Below are 17,567 nucleotides of genomic sequence, written 5' to 3' on the forward strand. Positions count from 1 at the left end.
AATGCAAATCTATCATATTCACAGGTAACAATGTAGAAGTATTGGTGGAAAGAAGGATAAAAGAAGTAGGCAAAAAGTATGATTCCTACTATTGTTGTGTTATGAATATAAAGCCCTATAAAGGGCCCTTCGTTCTCCCACCTCCAACTATCTACAAAGAAAACTACACAACATCACCACAAGCTTTTAGTTATGAAGACAAGTTCAGGGGAAAACTCAGATTACTCCCCACCAAGGAAATTAGCTAGTGACATGTGTAAGAACAATCGCATTGAATCCTTCCTGGTTCGGCCGAACCTACTTGACTAGGCTAATACATTTTCGTGAAATGGACTGGCTTCGATGTAAAGTCTAACAAAATGAAATATAAAAGAGCTCATGAGGTAATTAAACCAATGGGCTATGAAGTGACTTCCTGATTTTACTCTGATAACTTGTCACTCTCTCCAGCAGTAGCACATTGCACACTATGTAGGCAAGAGAAAGGCATGGGAATGGTAACGGAGCAGGTAAACAGAAACCCTAGCAAATGCACCGCTGAATTCTCTCTCCCTCCCCTTCCCTTTCCCTCACCTCCTCTTTCCCTAAGTGTATGTGTGTGTGAGCGTGTGTGTGTGTGTGTGTGTGTGTGTGTGTGATTGTATAGTAGTCCCGCTTATCCGCGGGGGATACGTTCCAAGACCCCAGTGGATGCCCGAGACTGCAGATAGTAGCGAACCCTATAGATACCATGTTTTTTCCTAGATGTCCATACCTATGATAAAGTTTAATTTATAAATTAGGCATAGTAAGAGATTAACATTAATAATACAATAGAATAATTATAACAATATACTATAATAAAAGTTACCATAGATCTCGGCAACCTCAGCATATGATTTTTTTTCTTTCCTTATTAAGTTGAGAACTTTCACCTTTTCATTTAAAGGAAAGATTTTACTGTTTCTCTTTGGCATATCTGAATGGCCAGCATCACTGCTCTTGTGCTTTGGAGCCATTATTAAGTAAAATAAGGGTGACTTAAACACAAGTACTGCGATACTATAACAGTCAATCTGATATCCGAGAAAACTACTAAGTGACTAACAGGTGGATACTCTGGACAAAAGGATGCTTCAGGTCCGTGGCGGGACAGCAGGATGGAGTGGGATTTCATCATGCTACTCAGAACAGCATGGCATGCAATTTAATACTTATGAATAGTTTATTTCTGGAATTTTCCATTTAATATTTTCAGGCCACAGTTGACCACAGGCAACTGAAACCACAGAAAGCAAACTGACAGATAAGGAGGTACTACTGTATTGCACTTACACAGCCCTATATATTCTACAAACTTTATAGCAACTCAGTTCCCATATGTTACTATTCCTTGGCATAAAAACAGCTAACTTTTAAATGCCACTTTTAACGAGGATTTAAGGGCAGTCTTTTAAAGTACAAATAACATAGATGAAATGCTTTCTGTTGTTAAATGAATGATATAGAACCCCTTTGAGGATAGCTATGGATTCAAAGAGCATTTCCAGACATCAGAAGTGAAGTGCATACAATGGCTGCTAAAAGGAGGACAGATTCTTCACTCAGTGCTGTGCTCCTCTTGTTATGAATTAAGACCATGGCTCTGTCTACACTGGATGATTCTATAATAATGTGGACTTCTGTGGTGTGGGCTAATGGAGTTCGTGTAGCATCTGCTATTGAAGGTCATTTGTATCATGGATTTCCTTGGTTATTGTGGCTGAGTGTGAACCATTCTTAACCTATTTTGGAAGTATTTTTATCAATTCGCGTAACGAGAGAAATGCCTTCCACTTAAATTTCTTATATGTCTTTCCTACTACTGTCACTATATAGAATAGGTTCCTCCAAGAAAAAATTTTCCTGCTAGCAGACAAGTATAGCATTTTTAAATGGAAAAGAACGGGTCAACCAAAATAGAGAAGGTATTCTTCCTATTTTTATCATTTTAAAAAGCTATTTAGCTTGCCGAGATTAAACCAATGATGGGTGAATATTTATTAATACACAGCTTTATTTTTGCCAAAAAGGTATTCATCATAAAAATTATGCTCACATTTGCATTCCTTACAGCATTTGCCATCCACGTATGCAAGAGCTGACTTAAGGGGGCACTCAGGCATTGGGCAGATCAGAGTTTCACACTGGATGGTTCCATTCTGAGAAGAAAACAATATTTAAATAATTTCCAAGCTGCAGTTTGATCATCCTCAAGTATTTTTAATCTGTTCCTTAAATTTCAAACTCTTCACATGAAATGTCATAGATACCACCATTCTCTTTGGTTATTATGCCATAAAACCCATAATCCAGAGAGACCCGCAGTAATACAGATTGGATCCTGACCCAGCTGGTGATTGGCTCCCATCTTTTCTCCAGCAACTGATCCTAAATGCTCTAGACTTCTCACCTTCTGAGTGAGGTGGAAATGATATGGGTGGAGGGAAGAGCACACACTGACAGGGAAATAGCAGGCCAAGGCTAAGCCTGGGGCACTCATGTCTCCCCAGATTACTCATAAAATGAGCATCAATAAACCAGGAGATTTCTGGAATAGCTGCTGTCATCCTGGAGACTCAGTCTCAGGACTCAGAATCTTCCCATGGATATTAAGCTCAGAGAGGCCACCACCACAAGGCGGTGCTGACAATCACAAGAAGCACCTAACTGCAGACAGAAAGCAAGGAATTTAATTCCTGAAGGTCAACCAGAACTCCCAGGTAGCCAACGGTTCTTCTAGTCATTTCATTGACCTCACTACACCACATCTCCTTATTTTATTCAATTCGATTTTTGGCCCCCGTCAAACACGTTGGGAAGGCTTTAGGATATTTGCAAAGTGTTATAATTTACATAGGAACATAATAAGTTCCTGAATAGAAATCATAATGCATGCTCACTCGTGTGCACACATATGGCTATTTCAGATCTGCCTTCGACTTTTTCACATGTGTGATATTCTGCTTTTGAATAAACTTGATGAACTTGGAGAAATTCTTTTTTAAGGCTAATTCACAAAGACTTCTGACTTCTTTCCAGTAAAAAAGTTTTAACAAATGAATTCATGTGGAATTTAAATGTTCAAAGTCAAACTAGTTTGAACTTTTCTTTGAAAACAAACAATTTTTGAAATCCCAATGCACTAAATATTCTACTTTATTAGTGAACAATTAGCAAAATCATATTTATTTCAACTCTATAATTTGCATTCCACTTTATTAGCTAACTTTTAAAGATTATCTTACCTATTTAAACTCTATTATTTGCTTATATGGCCCAATCTGGTCACAGTATTTCATGCTGCACATAATTTAGTTGTATTAAAATGCATTCATACATGTAATCTATACAGAAACTGAAATACAATAATGTACGCCTGAAATTTACACAATATGACCTCAATAAAATTGCTTTTAAATGCATTAATAAACACATCAGGGGAAAAATCCCTGGTAATGTTAAGGATAACAGGACATAATCCCTTGGGAATCACCTTAGTAACCCAATTTAAATTGCTAACTTCACATGTGTACCAATAAACTTACACTTTACAGCATTCCTAAACCATAATCATCTTTATAGGCTAGAAAGTGTCTTTAATAATGCAAGACACAGTTCTTTAGATTTGACCGGGTTTCCTAGCACTTTAACGTTGTGTCTTGAGGAAACAGGTCTTGAAATTTTCATGATTACATTGTTTTAATAAATTTTTAAACAGTGGGGGCATCTGAGTTCCCTTAGTCTGAACTCCAGTGGAAGCCGTACCAGGCACGTGCAGTTCTTACAGCCGTCTGTCCAGGACTCAAATTCTCGGTAGGTAGTTCCCTTCATGGTGCAAGTCCTTTCACAATAGCACTGATCCAATCTATTCATTCGCTGTTCAGCTCGAGACAGCTGTAGCACAAAGGAAGGGGTTCATATTGTTCGCCATTCCAGCAACACAGAAACACAAAATACTCCAGTAGGCATCTGGGTTTTTTTAAGTGTATGGCAGTCATGATGACTATACCTATCAACCATTTGTTATAAATATATTTAAGCCTTTAAAAAGAAAAGGCTTTTCCCCCTCCTCATTTTCATGGTAAATTTGCTCCCTGCCTTTGAAAAAAAAAAAAAGCATAATTTATAAGATACAAATGAAGACTAAAATGGCATCACCCACAATGCAGAGAAGCATTTTCCATTGTTAAAAACGTTTTACTTCATGAATATGTTCACTCAAGTGAAAACATAAATTTTAGAACCTATATTGTGTCAGAAACAAATCATCGATATACAATACAACTTGCAGGTTATCAGTAACCACTATGCAAGATGACAACAGTCTGGTGAAACTATAAGTAAATTTGATACACGCATAAGACAGTGAATAACCCTACCACCGAAACATAGTGGTAGAAAGCATTTGTGGGGCCATTTCCTCGACATAACTCTAGTGCCCATATTCTTTACAAAGTCCTCTCACCTCTTTCCTCGTAATGAAAAACTAAATAATAATAAAAATGAAATTAAACAATAAATCCTGTTGCAATAAGCAGTGTAAAAACCAGGTAATCTGCCTCACTCTTGATTTATTGAATCGTTTGTTATACAGATGGCTAGGGTTTGAATACTGATAACTCTTTCCTTGAGCAGAGATTTAGATTCAGGACTAACAAACAAGAGAGTATAAGAAAAGTCTCAAAGGTGGACATCTGTGGTTATAAAGGAACTATGAGGAATCTTAAGGATTTTTGAGCACCCCCATACTATATTTACAAGTAGTTTTTACCTTGGCTGATGTTTTGGCTAAAATGTCCTGCAGCTCCATTATTTTCTGCACGAGTCCATGGAAGTCATTACAAGTTGGACAGGCTAGAATTACAAACACTACATTGGTCAAGTTGTATTTATAAGGGGTTCCATCTGGTTAAGTCTGTACTGACAACTAATATACAGGAACTCCAATTTCAAACTGACATTCTGGACAAAATTAAGCAGGAAGCACACTTTTCATCACACAGTGCAAGAACTAATGGACTTACTGCGATTAAGATCTGGGCACTGAGCGATAAATCCTTGGGGCATGACAAGTAACTGCACATCTTGCATTATACCCTGTGTGTGAAAAAATTTAAAAAGAGACATATTACTTTCATTTACCCAAATTATGTTCAACAGTCAAGTTCATGAAGAAAAACACTACAGGATAGACTCACCGAAATCCCTAAATAAAACCTTTTTGAATACATGACTACTACGTCAAATCAAGGGAAGAAATACATGAGACAAAATAGATGATTATCCATGTACTCTCCTATTGAGAATATTTTTAAAGCCTTAAGATTAAATGTCAAGATATAATTAAGAGGCAATAGTCATGTTGTTTTGAGAAGTTATTTTTAGTTAGCCACTGAAAAAAGGCTTGAAAATGACCTTTAAAAATCAACCTGAAAACCACTCCTGGTTTCAGCAACAGTGAAACTGGATACCAATTTTAAATGAACTGCAATCATCAAAGAGAAAAGGATAGAAAAATTGAGTCACAGAGCAATGCTCATTTGAGCATTTCTCATTTTTCAGTTGGATCTTTTAAAACTAATTTCTCAACTTAAAAAGGACAACAGATTTATTAAACAGCTGCAGCAGAACTTAATGACAAGCCCTTCAGAGTACAGAAAGTTTAGTATAAAATTTTTTAAAATGCCAGCTGAAAATGACCCATTTTACACAGAGGGCCACATCACACGTTTATAGGCAAAATTTACAGGCATCCTTAGTCTTTAAGGTATAATTAGCTTCCAGCTTACTGGGCTCTTAAAGCAAAGGCCAAATGGTAGCTCAGAAATGACCTCATCAGACATTCCAGCTGTCCCTTTCATCCACCACCCCTCTGTCTTCCTTCATCAACTTTATATATTTTCTTTAATTAATATTTCAATTTATCCTTTTAAAAATGCAAAAAGAATGTCTAATGACAGGGACGACAGCACCAACATATTGTCAAGACAATTTTGAATGTATCTACAAAGATTTACCAGTCACATACTGGCCTATATCTTCTACATGATTAATCTTATTAACGGCACTGTATAAAAAGAGTGTCAGTGGAATGATAAATATTTTAGTATACACTGCGGCAATTGCTGGATCTGTCGTTTGCTTGGGATTTGAATTAAGAGGCAACTTGTATACAAACTCCTATCACTTGGAAGCAGCAACATGAAAATGAGGCTACCACGTACAGTTATATAGTTTGTGCGCTGCACAAAAATTATGAGTTAAATTTACAACCTCTGGAGTAGCATACATAACAGATGTGTGAGAAGGATTCTGAGGCCACATCTGGGCTCCATAGGAAAGACCACCATGATTAAATAGAGGAGACCGGGCACTCATAGCACAAATTTGCCATCCCTTACATGGGAAAAGAGCATTGATTTTTCAGGATTCACAAGCATAGGATCAATTCCCCATGGCTGCCTTTGGGCACGTTACTTAACCTCTCCAAGCAGGTTTATGCTTATGTAAAAGAGAGATAAAAGGATAAAAGACCCTGCATCAAGGCCAGCAAGATCAGGATTCAACGGAATAACATATTGAAAGCACCTGGTTTTCAGGTAACAGTTTAAGTTTTTAAACTGTCTTCCTAGGATTACAGACCATGCTTAGAACACCACGTTAAAATCATCAGTACCTACTCTACCTAGAAATCTACGAGTTGGACACATGACCTATCATTCTTCTCTTTAACAACCACTTGCCAAGTCACTTCTGTATTACAGGCACTGTCACAGTCACTGGGAGAAAAATGATTCCACTACGGACTTGCAGTCAAGCAATGTTCTGGACTTTATCTCTTCATCCTTAGAATATAGAAAGTTAAACGGGATGTCTTTTAGATCCTCTATAATGATAAAATTCTATGGAGAGTATCACTAAGTAGATACTAAAGAAAAAGATATAAATTATGACTGCTTTCTAGTTTTGATAGATTTGTGCATACATATGTATTCTTTCTTACTTTCTGGAGTTCAAGGAGACTATGAATAACAAATATTGAAAAGTTTTCAATCCTCTATTATTAACATCCCTATAAAAGTATCATCAAAGGTTATATATCAATGGTGGAGAATTTATTTTAATATTAACATTTTAAATTTTTATTACTTTGAATGCCTAATTGCAAGAATGATATGCTAACTGCCCTGATTGCAGCCTTGCGATCATCTCTGTACTGTCTCAAGATCAACCTCATTCAGGAAAAAAGAGAAAATAGTGTCGGCCAGCTAAATAAATCACCAATGTAAAAAAAAAAAATAGACAGGGACACAAATAGAAAAAAAACTACAGAAGCAAATTCTTTTGTTTCACAACATGAAAAGCAAAATGTGCTTTTCCAAACTCATTAGAAAGTATTTACATTTAGACTTCATGATCAGAATTTAGTCAAAAGATACCTTAAAATATCCATGCGCATTATTTCTCTGTCCCAGCCAAAATGTTGTGCCCAGAGGCAAGTCTGTGGAGGGCTTTTCCACCACTCTTTCATATATTCTGCGAAAAAGGAACATCAGATAAGTGAGGTGAGTTGACAGTCATTTCTTGGAATCTTCCATTTCTTGAACTGAGAACATTTCACTTACTTATTGCAGTCAACGTGTAAAATCAAATGGGAGGCACTGATGGCTAGGGAGAGCTTGTGCCACTTGTCATCAGCCAAAATGTAAGGAAACACTTCTGTATGAGGGTGGTGGCTGCTTGAGCGGTAATGCAGCCTCACTTCATTCCGATGGCCACTGCTTTCCAGTTCCAGGTACCTGCACAGAGAAGAAGAGCTAGATGAGGTCCATGGAAAATAAAGTTCAAAAATTATTGACACAACTTCTCTCTCCAGAAAGATGGAGTAGATATGTTTTCCCCATTCTTCTCACTAAGTACTGCTAGACACCATATTATAAAACAAACATAAGAAGAGCCTGAACAACGAAGAAAAAAGAGAAAACCAGCGACAGATCTCGGGACCCAAGGAACAACACAGTGTTGAGTTTCCTGGGTTTTATTTTTGCCTCATATATCCCAGTCTTGAAGCTGAAGAAGCCAGAAACCTGGAAATATCAACGGATACAAATTTAAAAAGTCCCACAGAAGCCTGCTCTCTCTAGCCAAAGTACCAGAAAAGAGGAAGCCTAGCAAGACAAAAACTTTTAGAGAATAACCTCTCTATTCCAGCCAAACACCACAGAAAAAGACTGTGGCCCCATCCCCAACCATGCCAGCAAAGGTTAAGTGGGGAGCCTAGATTTCCACCTTCTTGAAGCAGAAATGAGGTACCCAACACCTCTGCTAGAGTGGTGACAGAGAGTACCAAGCAGAGAGCCAAGCTGGACAGTAATGAAGCCCCCCCCCCCCATGTCATCAGCAGAGATCACAGGAGGAGGAGCCTACATTTCCACTCCATCTCACAGTAACAAACACACTGCCCACTCCCCACTGGGATGGTGTCAGAGGAGGGCCAGTAGAGAGTCAGGACTTTCACTATCATTCAGCAGTAATGAGACCATCCCTAGCACAGTGTCAGCAGAGACCATGTAGGGAGTTGGAACTTCCACCCCTACCCAGAAATAATAGGAGCTCCCCCACAATTCTCAATAGAAGACAAGTAGGGAGCCTCTTTCACCTGGAAGTAACAAGACGGCACCCATCTATCCGCTGCCAGATCAGTGTCACAGAAAACTAGCTAAAACAGGGAGTTTAAAAAAGATCCAAGTCTCAGAACATGAAACAAAAATGTCCAGGTTTCAATCAAAAATCACATCATACCAAGAACCAAAAAGATCTCAAATTTAATGAAAAAAAATAACCAAAAGTTATCAACACCAAGACATTAGAGATGTTAATATTACCCATCAAAGATTTTAAAGAAGCATTGATAAAAGCAAGCAATTACTAATATGTTTGAACATGCTTGAAAGAAATGAAAAAAATAGACTAAGAACCAAGTAAATATATACAAAAGAAACAAATGGAAGTTTTAGAACTGAAAAATACAATAACTGAAATAAAAACCTCAAAGGATGAGCTAAATAGTAGAATAGAGGGACCAACAAAAGAATCAGCTAACTGAAAGATAGAACAAAAATTATCCAATCTAAAAAACCCAGAGAAAATAGACTGAAAAGAAAATGAACAGTCTCAGAGACCTGTGAGATTTTAACCGAAGGTCTAACATTTGTATACTTAGAGTCTATAAAAGAGGAGAAAGAGGGGAACTGAAAAAGGACTTGCAGAAATAATGGCTGAAAACGTCCCAAATTTGATGAGACATAAACTCACACATTCAAGAATCTAAGCAAACTCCAAACAAGATAAATTCAAAGAAATACTCTTCGTAATTAAACTTCTAAAAAACTAACAACAAAGAAAAAAATATTGAATGTAGTCAGAAAAAATTGACACCTTACGTAAAGGGAAAAACAATTAGAATGACAGTGGATTCCTCAGCAGAAACAATGGAAGCCAAAAGGAAATAGCACAATATTTTTCATGTGATGAAAGAAAAAGCTGTCAGCTCAGAATCCTATGCCCAGCAAAAATATCCTTCAGAAATGAAAAAGAAATCAAGATATTCTCAAAAGAAGGAAAATTAAGATAATTTGAATTAAGTGTCCAACTCAGATATACTATGTTTAAGGTTTCTATTCAGCCTAATGAACACTCAAAGGGGCATGTAGGGAGAACAACCAGGTCTACAAGTCTGAGGTGGGGAGAGGTCCATAAAGGATACAGGAATTTGGGAGTCAAAGGCATACAGACTGTATCGAAAGCCATGGAGGCATAGGGATTACCTAAGCAATTATTATAGATGAAAGAAGACTGATCTAACATCTTGAGGAAGAACCAGCAAAGGAAACCAATAAGTGTGACTAGTGAGATTAGAGGAGAGTGATGTCCCAAAGGCCTAGTGATGAAGAAGATCTCTCAAGAAAGAGGGAGGAATCAACTGTGTCAAATGCCACTAATAGGTCACGTAAGAGGAAGACTTAACCTCTGCATTTAGCAAAACAGAGGTGTTTGGTGACCCTAAAGCTATTTCAGAAAACCTTATAGGGAAGAATTCCGCATGAAGTAGGCTCAAGAGACAATGGGCAGAGAGAAATAAGGGACAAGTACAGACATTTTGGAGAAATGGGAAGGTAGCTGCTGAAACACATGTTGTCAAGGGAAGTTTGACTTTAGTTGGTAAGAAATACTACACGTTTGAAATAGTGAAAATCTGATAAAATACCAACTCTCCACTCATAGAGGAATTATGATACATCCGTATTCTGGAACAACATGCTGCTTTACAAAAGAATGAGATTCTGACACAAAACTATGCCAACAATGTTTACTATTAAGTAAACAAACAAAAAACTCTGTAGAATCCGATTTTATTTGACAAAACTGTGTGTGTGTGTGTGTGTGTGTTTGTGCGTGTGTATGTATCTCTTTAGAGAAAAAAAGATCAAGAAGGATACATACCAAGATGCTAACAGCAGTTACATCAGAGGAGTACAATTAGGGGGAAAGAATGTGAAGAAGCTTCTCATGTTTTTTCATATCCTTGAATTTTCTTCATTAATCATGTATTACTTCTTTAACGTAATATATAGTAAAAATTTTATTTTAAGATAAAAAACTAAGTAGTCGAGAATACAAATCATGTTTAGAACTTATTAAGAATAAGTAAAACACCACTTATTTGGTGTTTGATCCAGAAGACACAACTACAGAATCTTTTCTATATTATCATTTAACAGGTATTCACTATTGAATCAATCCAACAAGCGAATTTGATAATGATAAAGAAGTGTTTGCATTTAAAAAAAATGTCAGCAAACATACTGCCCAATTGCTATATACCTGTCAGTTCCTAACACATCAAGGCGAGGACCCTATTGTTGCTGTCGGGTCTCCTCCTCTAGCTGTTATTAGAAATGTCACCTGTATTGAATTCCTAAACTTGAGGTACTAAAACGAATCTTTAATAACAATGAGGCTGACACTATGCCCTACAAACAAGAACAACCCTTCAGAAGTTAAATATTTCACCAAAAGTTACATTTTCATTAGCATTATTCACTCAGCTTTTTTTTTTTATTAATGTTATGATAGATTACAACCTTGTGAGATTTCAGTTGTACATTTTTGTTAGTCATGTTGTGGGTACACCACCTCCCCCTCTGTGCCCTCCCCCCACCCCCCCTTTTCCCTGGTAACCACCGATCAGATCTCCTTATCAATATACTAACTTCCACCTATGAGTGGAGTCATATAGAGTTCGTCTTTCTCTGACTGGCTTATTTCGCTTAACATAATACCCTCGAGGTCCATCCACGTTGTTGTGAATGGGCCAATTTTGTCATTTTTTATGGCTGAGTAGTATTCCATTGATTCACTCAGCTTTTTAAAAAATGAAATAGATATGTAATACACAAAAAAAATCAATGAAGAAAAAATAATCATGTAAAACACTTAAAACTGTGCCAAGCACATGGTTAGTATTCACTAAATTTAGCTCACATTAAAAGAAGGGAAAACAGGTTGAAAGGAGTTGATCCATATCTTCAACATCAGTCACTACTAAGATGTACAAAATCGTATGAAGAAAAATTACAGGAAAATATGATTATTGCATACTTATAAGTTAAAAAGGATTTATAATGAACATTGGGCCTATTTTAATGAATCATTTTTCTAATAGCAATCATATTTACTTCCAGAACTCCACTGTCTCCTCTAGGTGATGTCTCAGTGGGAGGCAGGCCTGGTTCCTTCCCTTTTCCCCCACTGCATCCCCCACACCCAGGCTCAGCAGAGCAGAGTGGTTAAACATCCAAGTCCTAAGGCCTGGCTGCCAGGTTGACATCCGGGTACCCCTCCTGGCAGTGGTGAGCTATTTTTCCAATCTGTGCCTCATCTGGTTACTCAACTACAAAATGGGGTATGAAATATAGTTGCCTCAAAGGACTTCTGTGAGGATTTGAATGAGTTCATTTAAGAAAGCACTCGGAACATTACTCAGCACATACAAGACACTGAGTAAAGATAGTACATGTTAGCTACGTTTTTCATTTCAAAAAGTGAAGAGGTCAAATCCTCCCTCCTTCTCATGGTACAGCCAGGGGCAGGCCCACGACATACCCTAGCAATCTGATACTCTTCCTTCAGAGTGGAATCTTGATGGAGCACAGTAAGGAACGGAGGGAGGAGGGAGCTGCTTTGTGCTAGGGCAGCAGCATCCTGGTCAGCTATGTTAAGGTCACTCGGTATCTTGCTTCCTGCTTACTGACCCAGCAGGGCGCCTTCAGCTATTGCCTGTTCCAAATTCCAGTGCCCCAGCCTCCCATCAGTTCCGTAAGCTGCCCTCCCACCCACCACCTCCAAAGTCACCCTTCAACCAAGAACCTTAATTAACTGATACACTACATTTTTGTGACCACGGGGAAAACATACAACTGGAATAAAATCTATCAACATTTTTAAAAGCAATTGTTTGAGTGAATATAAACGGATTTAAGATTAGGCTTCAGAGAAATAGGCAACAGTGGACGAGACATCATTCATTTTAACAACCTCCTTCATAACTCAAGATCAAAGGATAAAAATAAGGTCATGTCTCATGTGACAAAAAGGTTACACACCACATGAAATGAGAATTTTTCTGCTGCCTTAAATTAAACCTAAATAGAAAAATGACTAGATCATCTCAGTACATTAAGCTACAACCCAGTTGTAAATTAGCCACCTGAAGAAAAGCCACATGCACTTCTAGTGCCAAACGTAGCACTGATGTAGCTCACGGATGGCACAGCTGTAAACAAGTCCAATGCACCAGCTGTGGAACTGACAGCCCAGCTGAGCCTCTCACTCCTACCTATGACCCAACCTCTCATGCCTCAGTTTCCTCATCTATAAAATGAGGAATCAGTGTGATAATCCATGTAAAGCAGGACGTCTGACACACAGTAAGCACTCAGTCAATGGTAACTATTTTTATTATTTGTCAATAATCCTAATTAGGCATCATGTATAAAGTCCAGCTTCTTATACCAATTCTGAGAATAACTATCAATTTGAATACATTTTTTAAGTGAAAGAATACAGAAACCAGCAGACAGAAGTTAGAGGCAAAAACAGGAGATTAATCCACTCTTACAGAAACTAGCTGACAGCACTGGTCTTATGGGGGCACTGGCATATCCAATAAAATATGCAAAGTGAAGTCCAGCAGTAGGGCTAAAATTATTGTGAGTTAGGCGACTTTGTTCATTTATCAGAGAAAACTGACTGTTTCACCTTGCCTCTTCCAATGATTCCTCAGATGTTGAGGGAGATGGCAGCGTGAGGAGAAAAAGGTGTATTTTTTAGCATTCCTCATTAGAATCATATTGATTCTATTTTTATTTTTTTGCTTTTAGTGGTATTTGGTCACCAGCGAGGCAGTATAACGCAGCAATTTAAAAGGGCTTACAGTCTTAATCCTGTCTCCATAGGTCACTAACTGGACAAGTTAAAAATCTTCCCCAAGCCTCGGTTTCCTCCCCTATCAAATAGAGATAATACGAGTTGTAAAAGTAACCTTACATGATTGTTTTAAGAACTTAATGAAATGAAAGTTGTAAGTGCATACGTTGCAGAGTTCCTGATAGAATAAGCACTCCATAAACACCATGATTATGACTTATATTTCCCATGATATATTTATGCATGCTATTGAAACAGCAAATTTTCAGAGTGGATTTTAACTTAAGCATGAATATCAGACAGAAATTTATGAGAAAATACCCAAATAACAATGCCTGAATCTCATCTATGATATTCCCATCAAATGGTCATCCAGTTTGTTTGAATTCATCCAGTGTCCAACAATTCATGACTCTGAAGCCAATCATTTCATTTTTAGAAAACAAATACCTTCCTTGTATTAAATCATAAAGGGAAAGGTGTATTTTTAAAACGATGATTGATTATTAATTTATTACAGCAAATATTTACTATGGGCACTGAGAATACGGCAATGAACAAGGCCAAATAACACTGACACTTAGAGATCCTCAATAATAAACACAATATTAAGTGAAAATTAAGTTTAGCCATTTCAAAACTAATAAGAATAATATTATAAAAGTCTTGCTGCAAGAAAGGAAGGCAGCTAGATTGGAGAGGTTAACAAAGTTTCTTCATGAATAATACAGCTGGGAGCCAAAATCCTTCACCAAGGGGAAAGATCAGTAGCAAATGGAATTAATTCATGATTGAAGCCCTGGCATTGAACATGATGGCTTGAAAAACAACCTCTCCGTCTTACTACCCTACATAACTGAGTTTACAATAAAATAAAAAGAAAAAACGGCCACTCATGAAATAGAGATAATTTATTACTATTAATGATGAGGACAGCAAGATAGAAAAAAATTCTAAGAAACAACACTTTGAGCTATGATCGTGGAGGGGAAGAAGATTTAGTGGCACTGTGTATATTTTTAAAATATCAATCTGAGAAAGGTCTTACACAAGGATGGAGAAAGAACAGATATGGTAAAGCTCTGATAATAAGTGAGTACTCCACCACAAAAGGGTATCCACCGGAGTGAAGGACTTGAAATAAGTCGTTGGATAAAGGGTAGTATCCGCTTAATGCTGGACCCTCTCAAACCTCAACTCACTTAGTTGTGACTGAGACCAACCAGGTGGAAATTAGAGAAAGACTGGAGAGAAAGAATTCAAAGTGGCAGACTCGAGGAAGATGAGTCTTCACTATTTTACCAAGAATGAACGCAAGAGCATACTGTCACAATGTGGAGGAAGACCCACCCGGGAATATGGACTACCGTGACGATCTGAAAATGCACATACGCAAGTGTGTTGAAAATCTAGCTTACAGATCTTACGAGGAGTTCACAGATTCTGTGAAGTCTGTTCATGGACTCCAAGCCAAGTATTCCTCCCTTACAGGAAAACCAAGCAGAAAATGGCTACTTGTGAAAGATTTGACAACGTGGTTTTATATATGTATATAATTTTTCTGATATAAAATAATAGGTTATAATTAGACAAAAATTCAGAAAATACACAAAACATGAAGAAGAAAATTAATATTACCAAATGGTCCTGCTGGCAAAAGATGACCAATATTAACATTTTTGCACGCATCTTTTGCAGTCCTTTTCATTTAACCATACACTGTGAACATCTTTCCACGTCAATAAAAGTAAAGCCATGGGAGCATGGCAGTTCATGGTATAGCCATACCGTAATTTATTTAATATCCAATTTCCTAGTACTGTTTCCAGTTTTTCATTCTTAATAAAAATGTTTCAATATATGTTTCTTTGTGCACTTGCACAATTACTTTCTTGGAATAAATTAGTAGAAAAGAAATTTCTGATTCAAATGGCATACATATTAAAAAGCAATTTGTTATATTCATTCATTCACTCACTTTTTTATTCATTCAATATTTTTTGAATGCCACTTTGTTCTAGGCTCTGTTCTAGGTTCTGGGAATACAGAAGCGAACCACAGAGATAAAAATGCCAGCCCTCATTGAATTTATATTAAAATAAAGTAAATAAGTCAAATGTATCAAATAAGTTACACAGTGATAAAATCTATGAAGAAAATTAAAGTAGGGAAGGAGGATAAGTACGGTAAGGTGATATTTAAAATAGGCTGTTCAGGAAAAGCCTAATTGAAAAAGTGACATCTAGTGAAACTCTGAAGGACAGCAATGACCCTGAGGCAGGAGCCTGCCTGGCAAGTTCCAGGAATATCACTGAAGCCTGTGTGGCTAGAGTGGAATGAGGAAGGGGCAGAATAGCAGGAAATTAGGTCAAAAAGCTCTCAAAAGGCAGGGAGTCAGATCATTCAGAGCCTTATCGTCTAACAGGATGACTTTAGCTGCCGTAGGTAGAAATCCATGAGAGGGTTTTTTGAATTGAGTTTTAATATGATCAACTAGACTGCAGTGTCAGAAATAGAGTATAGGGAGGGTGGGAGGTTGCAAAAGCTAATGCAAGGAGATGAGTTTGAATGTTATTGCTAGGGGTGGCTTGGACCAGGGAAGGTGGTGAAAAGGGTCCAACTCTGGAGATGTTTTGAAGAGGGCAATAAAGATTTCCTTAAGATTAAAAGTACAGTGTGAGACAAACAGAAATCAAGAAACATTTCAAGGTTGCTAGCCTGAGAAACTGGAAGAAAGCACTTGCCATTTACTGAGATAGGGAAGACTAAATGAAGAGCAAGTTTGAGGAAGGGGATGATGAGTTTGATGTTTGATATTCCAATTAAACGTCCAAGTGAAGATGCAGGTGAGCTGTCAGATATACAAGCATGGACTCCAAGGACAAAGATCAGGATAAGAGAAAAAACTAGGAAGTCACTGTTTCACAGAGATGGGATTTAAAGTTTTTAGACAGGATGGGATCACCCAGGACTGAATGGATGTAGAGAAGAAGTCTGAGCATCAAAGCTTAGAGCAGCCCTCCATTCAGATGTCAGGGGTGTGAGGAAGAAGGGGCCAGGTGACTGAGGAGTAAAACCAGAAGAGAGTGAGCTGTGAAAGCCAAGCACAGAAAGTGTTTGGAAGGAGGGAATAACCAAAGTCCAATAGGATGAGGACTCATAATTGAAGAACGGGTTTAGGAACATGGACATCAGTGGTGACTTTGACAAGTGCATTATCAGGGAAGCAGAGACAGCCAAAGCCTCACCAGAATGGGTTCAATAAAGAGTGAGAACAGAGGAAATGGAGACCCCTAAAGGGAAACAGAGAAGGAGCAGGAGCTGAACAGGGAAGTGAGGTCAATCGAGTGTTTTAGATGTGTAGATGTGGGGTTTTTTGCTTTGTTTTTAAGACTACAAATACCATAGCATATTTATAAGCTTATGGAAATACCAAATAGAGAGGAGAGAAAGTAATGATGCAAAAGCAAGAGTGAATTCCCAGAGCAATATCCTTGAGAAAGGATGCAACTTAATACGCAGCTGGAGTAGCTCACCTTTGCTAGGGTCATGGACACTAAACCTAAGTCAAAGGAGAGGAAAAAAAGAAAATACATCAGCGGAGATGCAGATGGGTTGGTGTGAGAAGTGGGAGGAGCTTGTGGAAGGAGACAAAGTTATCTGCCAAGTGAGCACGAGGCAGGAGGTGTCAGAAGCGCAGGGAAAGAGGAAAGGTATAATAGAGGCATGCAGCAGAGTGAGAGAGTGAATGGACCAGGAAACTACGGCAGCATTAAGGGCACTTTTGAAGTGCATATTGATGCAATTAAAGTGAGGTCAGCATGGTTCTGGACTCCTCCACAGCCAAGTTCAGCTGTAAGAGTACAACTGAGGCAGAGATGGAGTTGACAAGATTTTGGTTTTGCTGAGCAAGTACTAAGTAAAAGAGGACAAGGGAGATGACCATCTCTATATGAGAGAGATTCTAAAGTTGGACTGTGATTTAAACTGAAAAAAACAAAAATGAGTACATGTACGTGGATGAGAAACAGCAAAAAGATGGTAGTTACCAGATTGTA

At 37.8% G+C, this 17,567-nt stretch overlaps 1 protein-coding gene across 6 annotated transcripts in view; it reads right to left on the reverse strand.

Moving 5' to 3' along the window:
* NELL2 (neural EGFL like 2) overlaps positions 1-17,567 on the reverse strand; it is a 362,368-nt gene that overhangs the window by 217,599 nt on the left and 127,202 nt on the right. For all 6 annotated transcript variants that reach the window (XM_023643416.2, XM_070271280.1, XM_023643415.2 and 3 more), the window contains 6 exons: positions 7,647-7,820; positions 7,461-7,557; positions 5,046-5,118; positions 4,793-4,875; positions 3,787-3,915; positions 2,078-2,180 (listed from right to left, as the gene is read on the reverse strand). In XM_023643416.2, coding sequence (XP_023499184.1) covers positions 2,078-2,180; positions 3,787-3,915; positions 4,793-4,875; positions 5,046-5,118; positions 7,461-7,557; positions 7,647-7,820 — 659 coding nt within the window. The remainder of the gene's footprint in view (positions 1-2,077; positions 2,181-3,786; positions 3,916-4,792; positions 4,876-5,045; positions 5,119-7,460; positions 7,558-7,646; positions 7,821-17,567) is intronic.

The sequence above is a fragment of the Equus caballus genome, chromosome 6, assembly GCF_041296265.1.
Source record: "Equus caballus isolate H_3958 breed thoroughbred chromosome 6, TB-T2T, whole genome shotgun sequence".
Taxonomy (NCBI): Eukaryota; Metazoa; Chordata; class Mammalia; order Perissodactyla; family Equidae; genus Equus; species Equus caballus.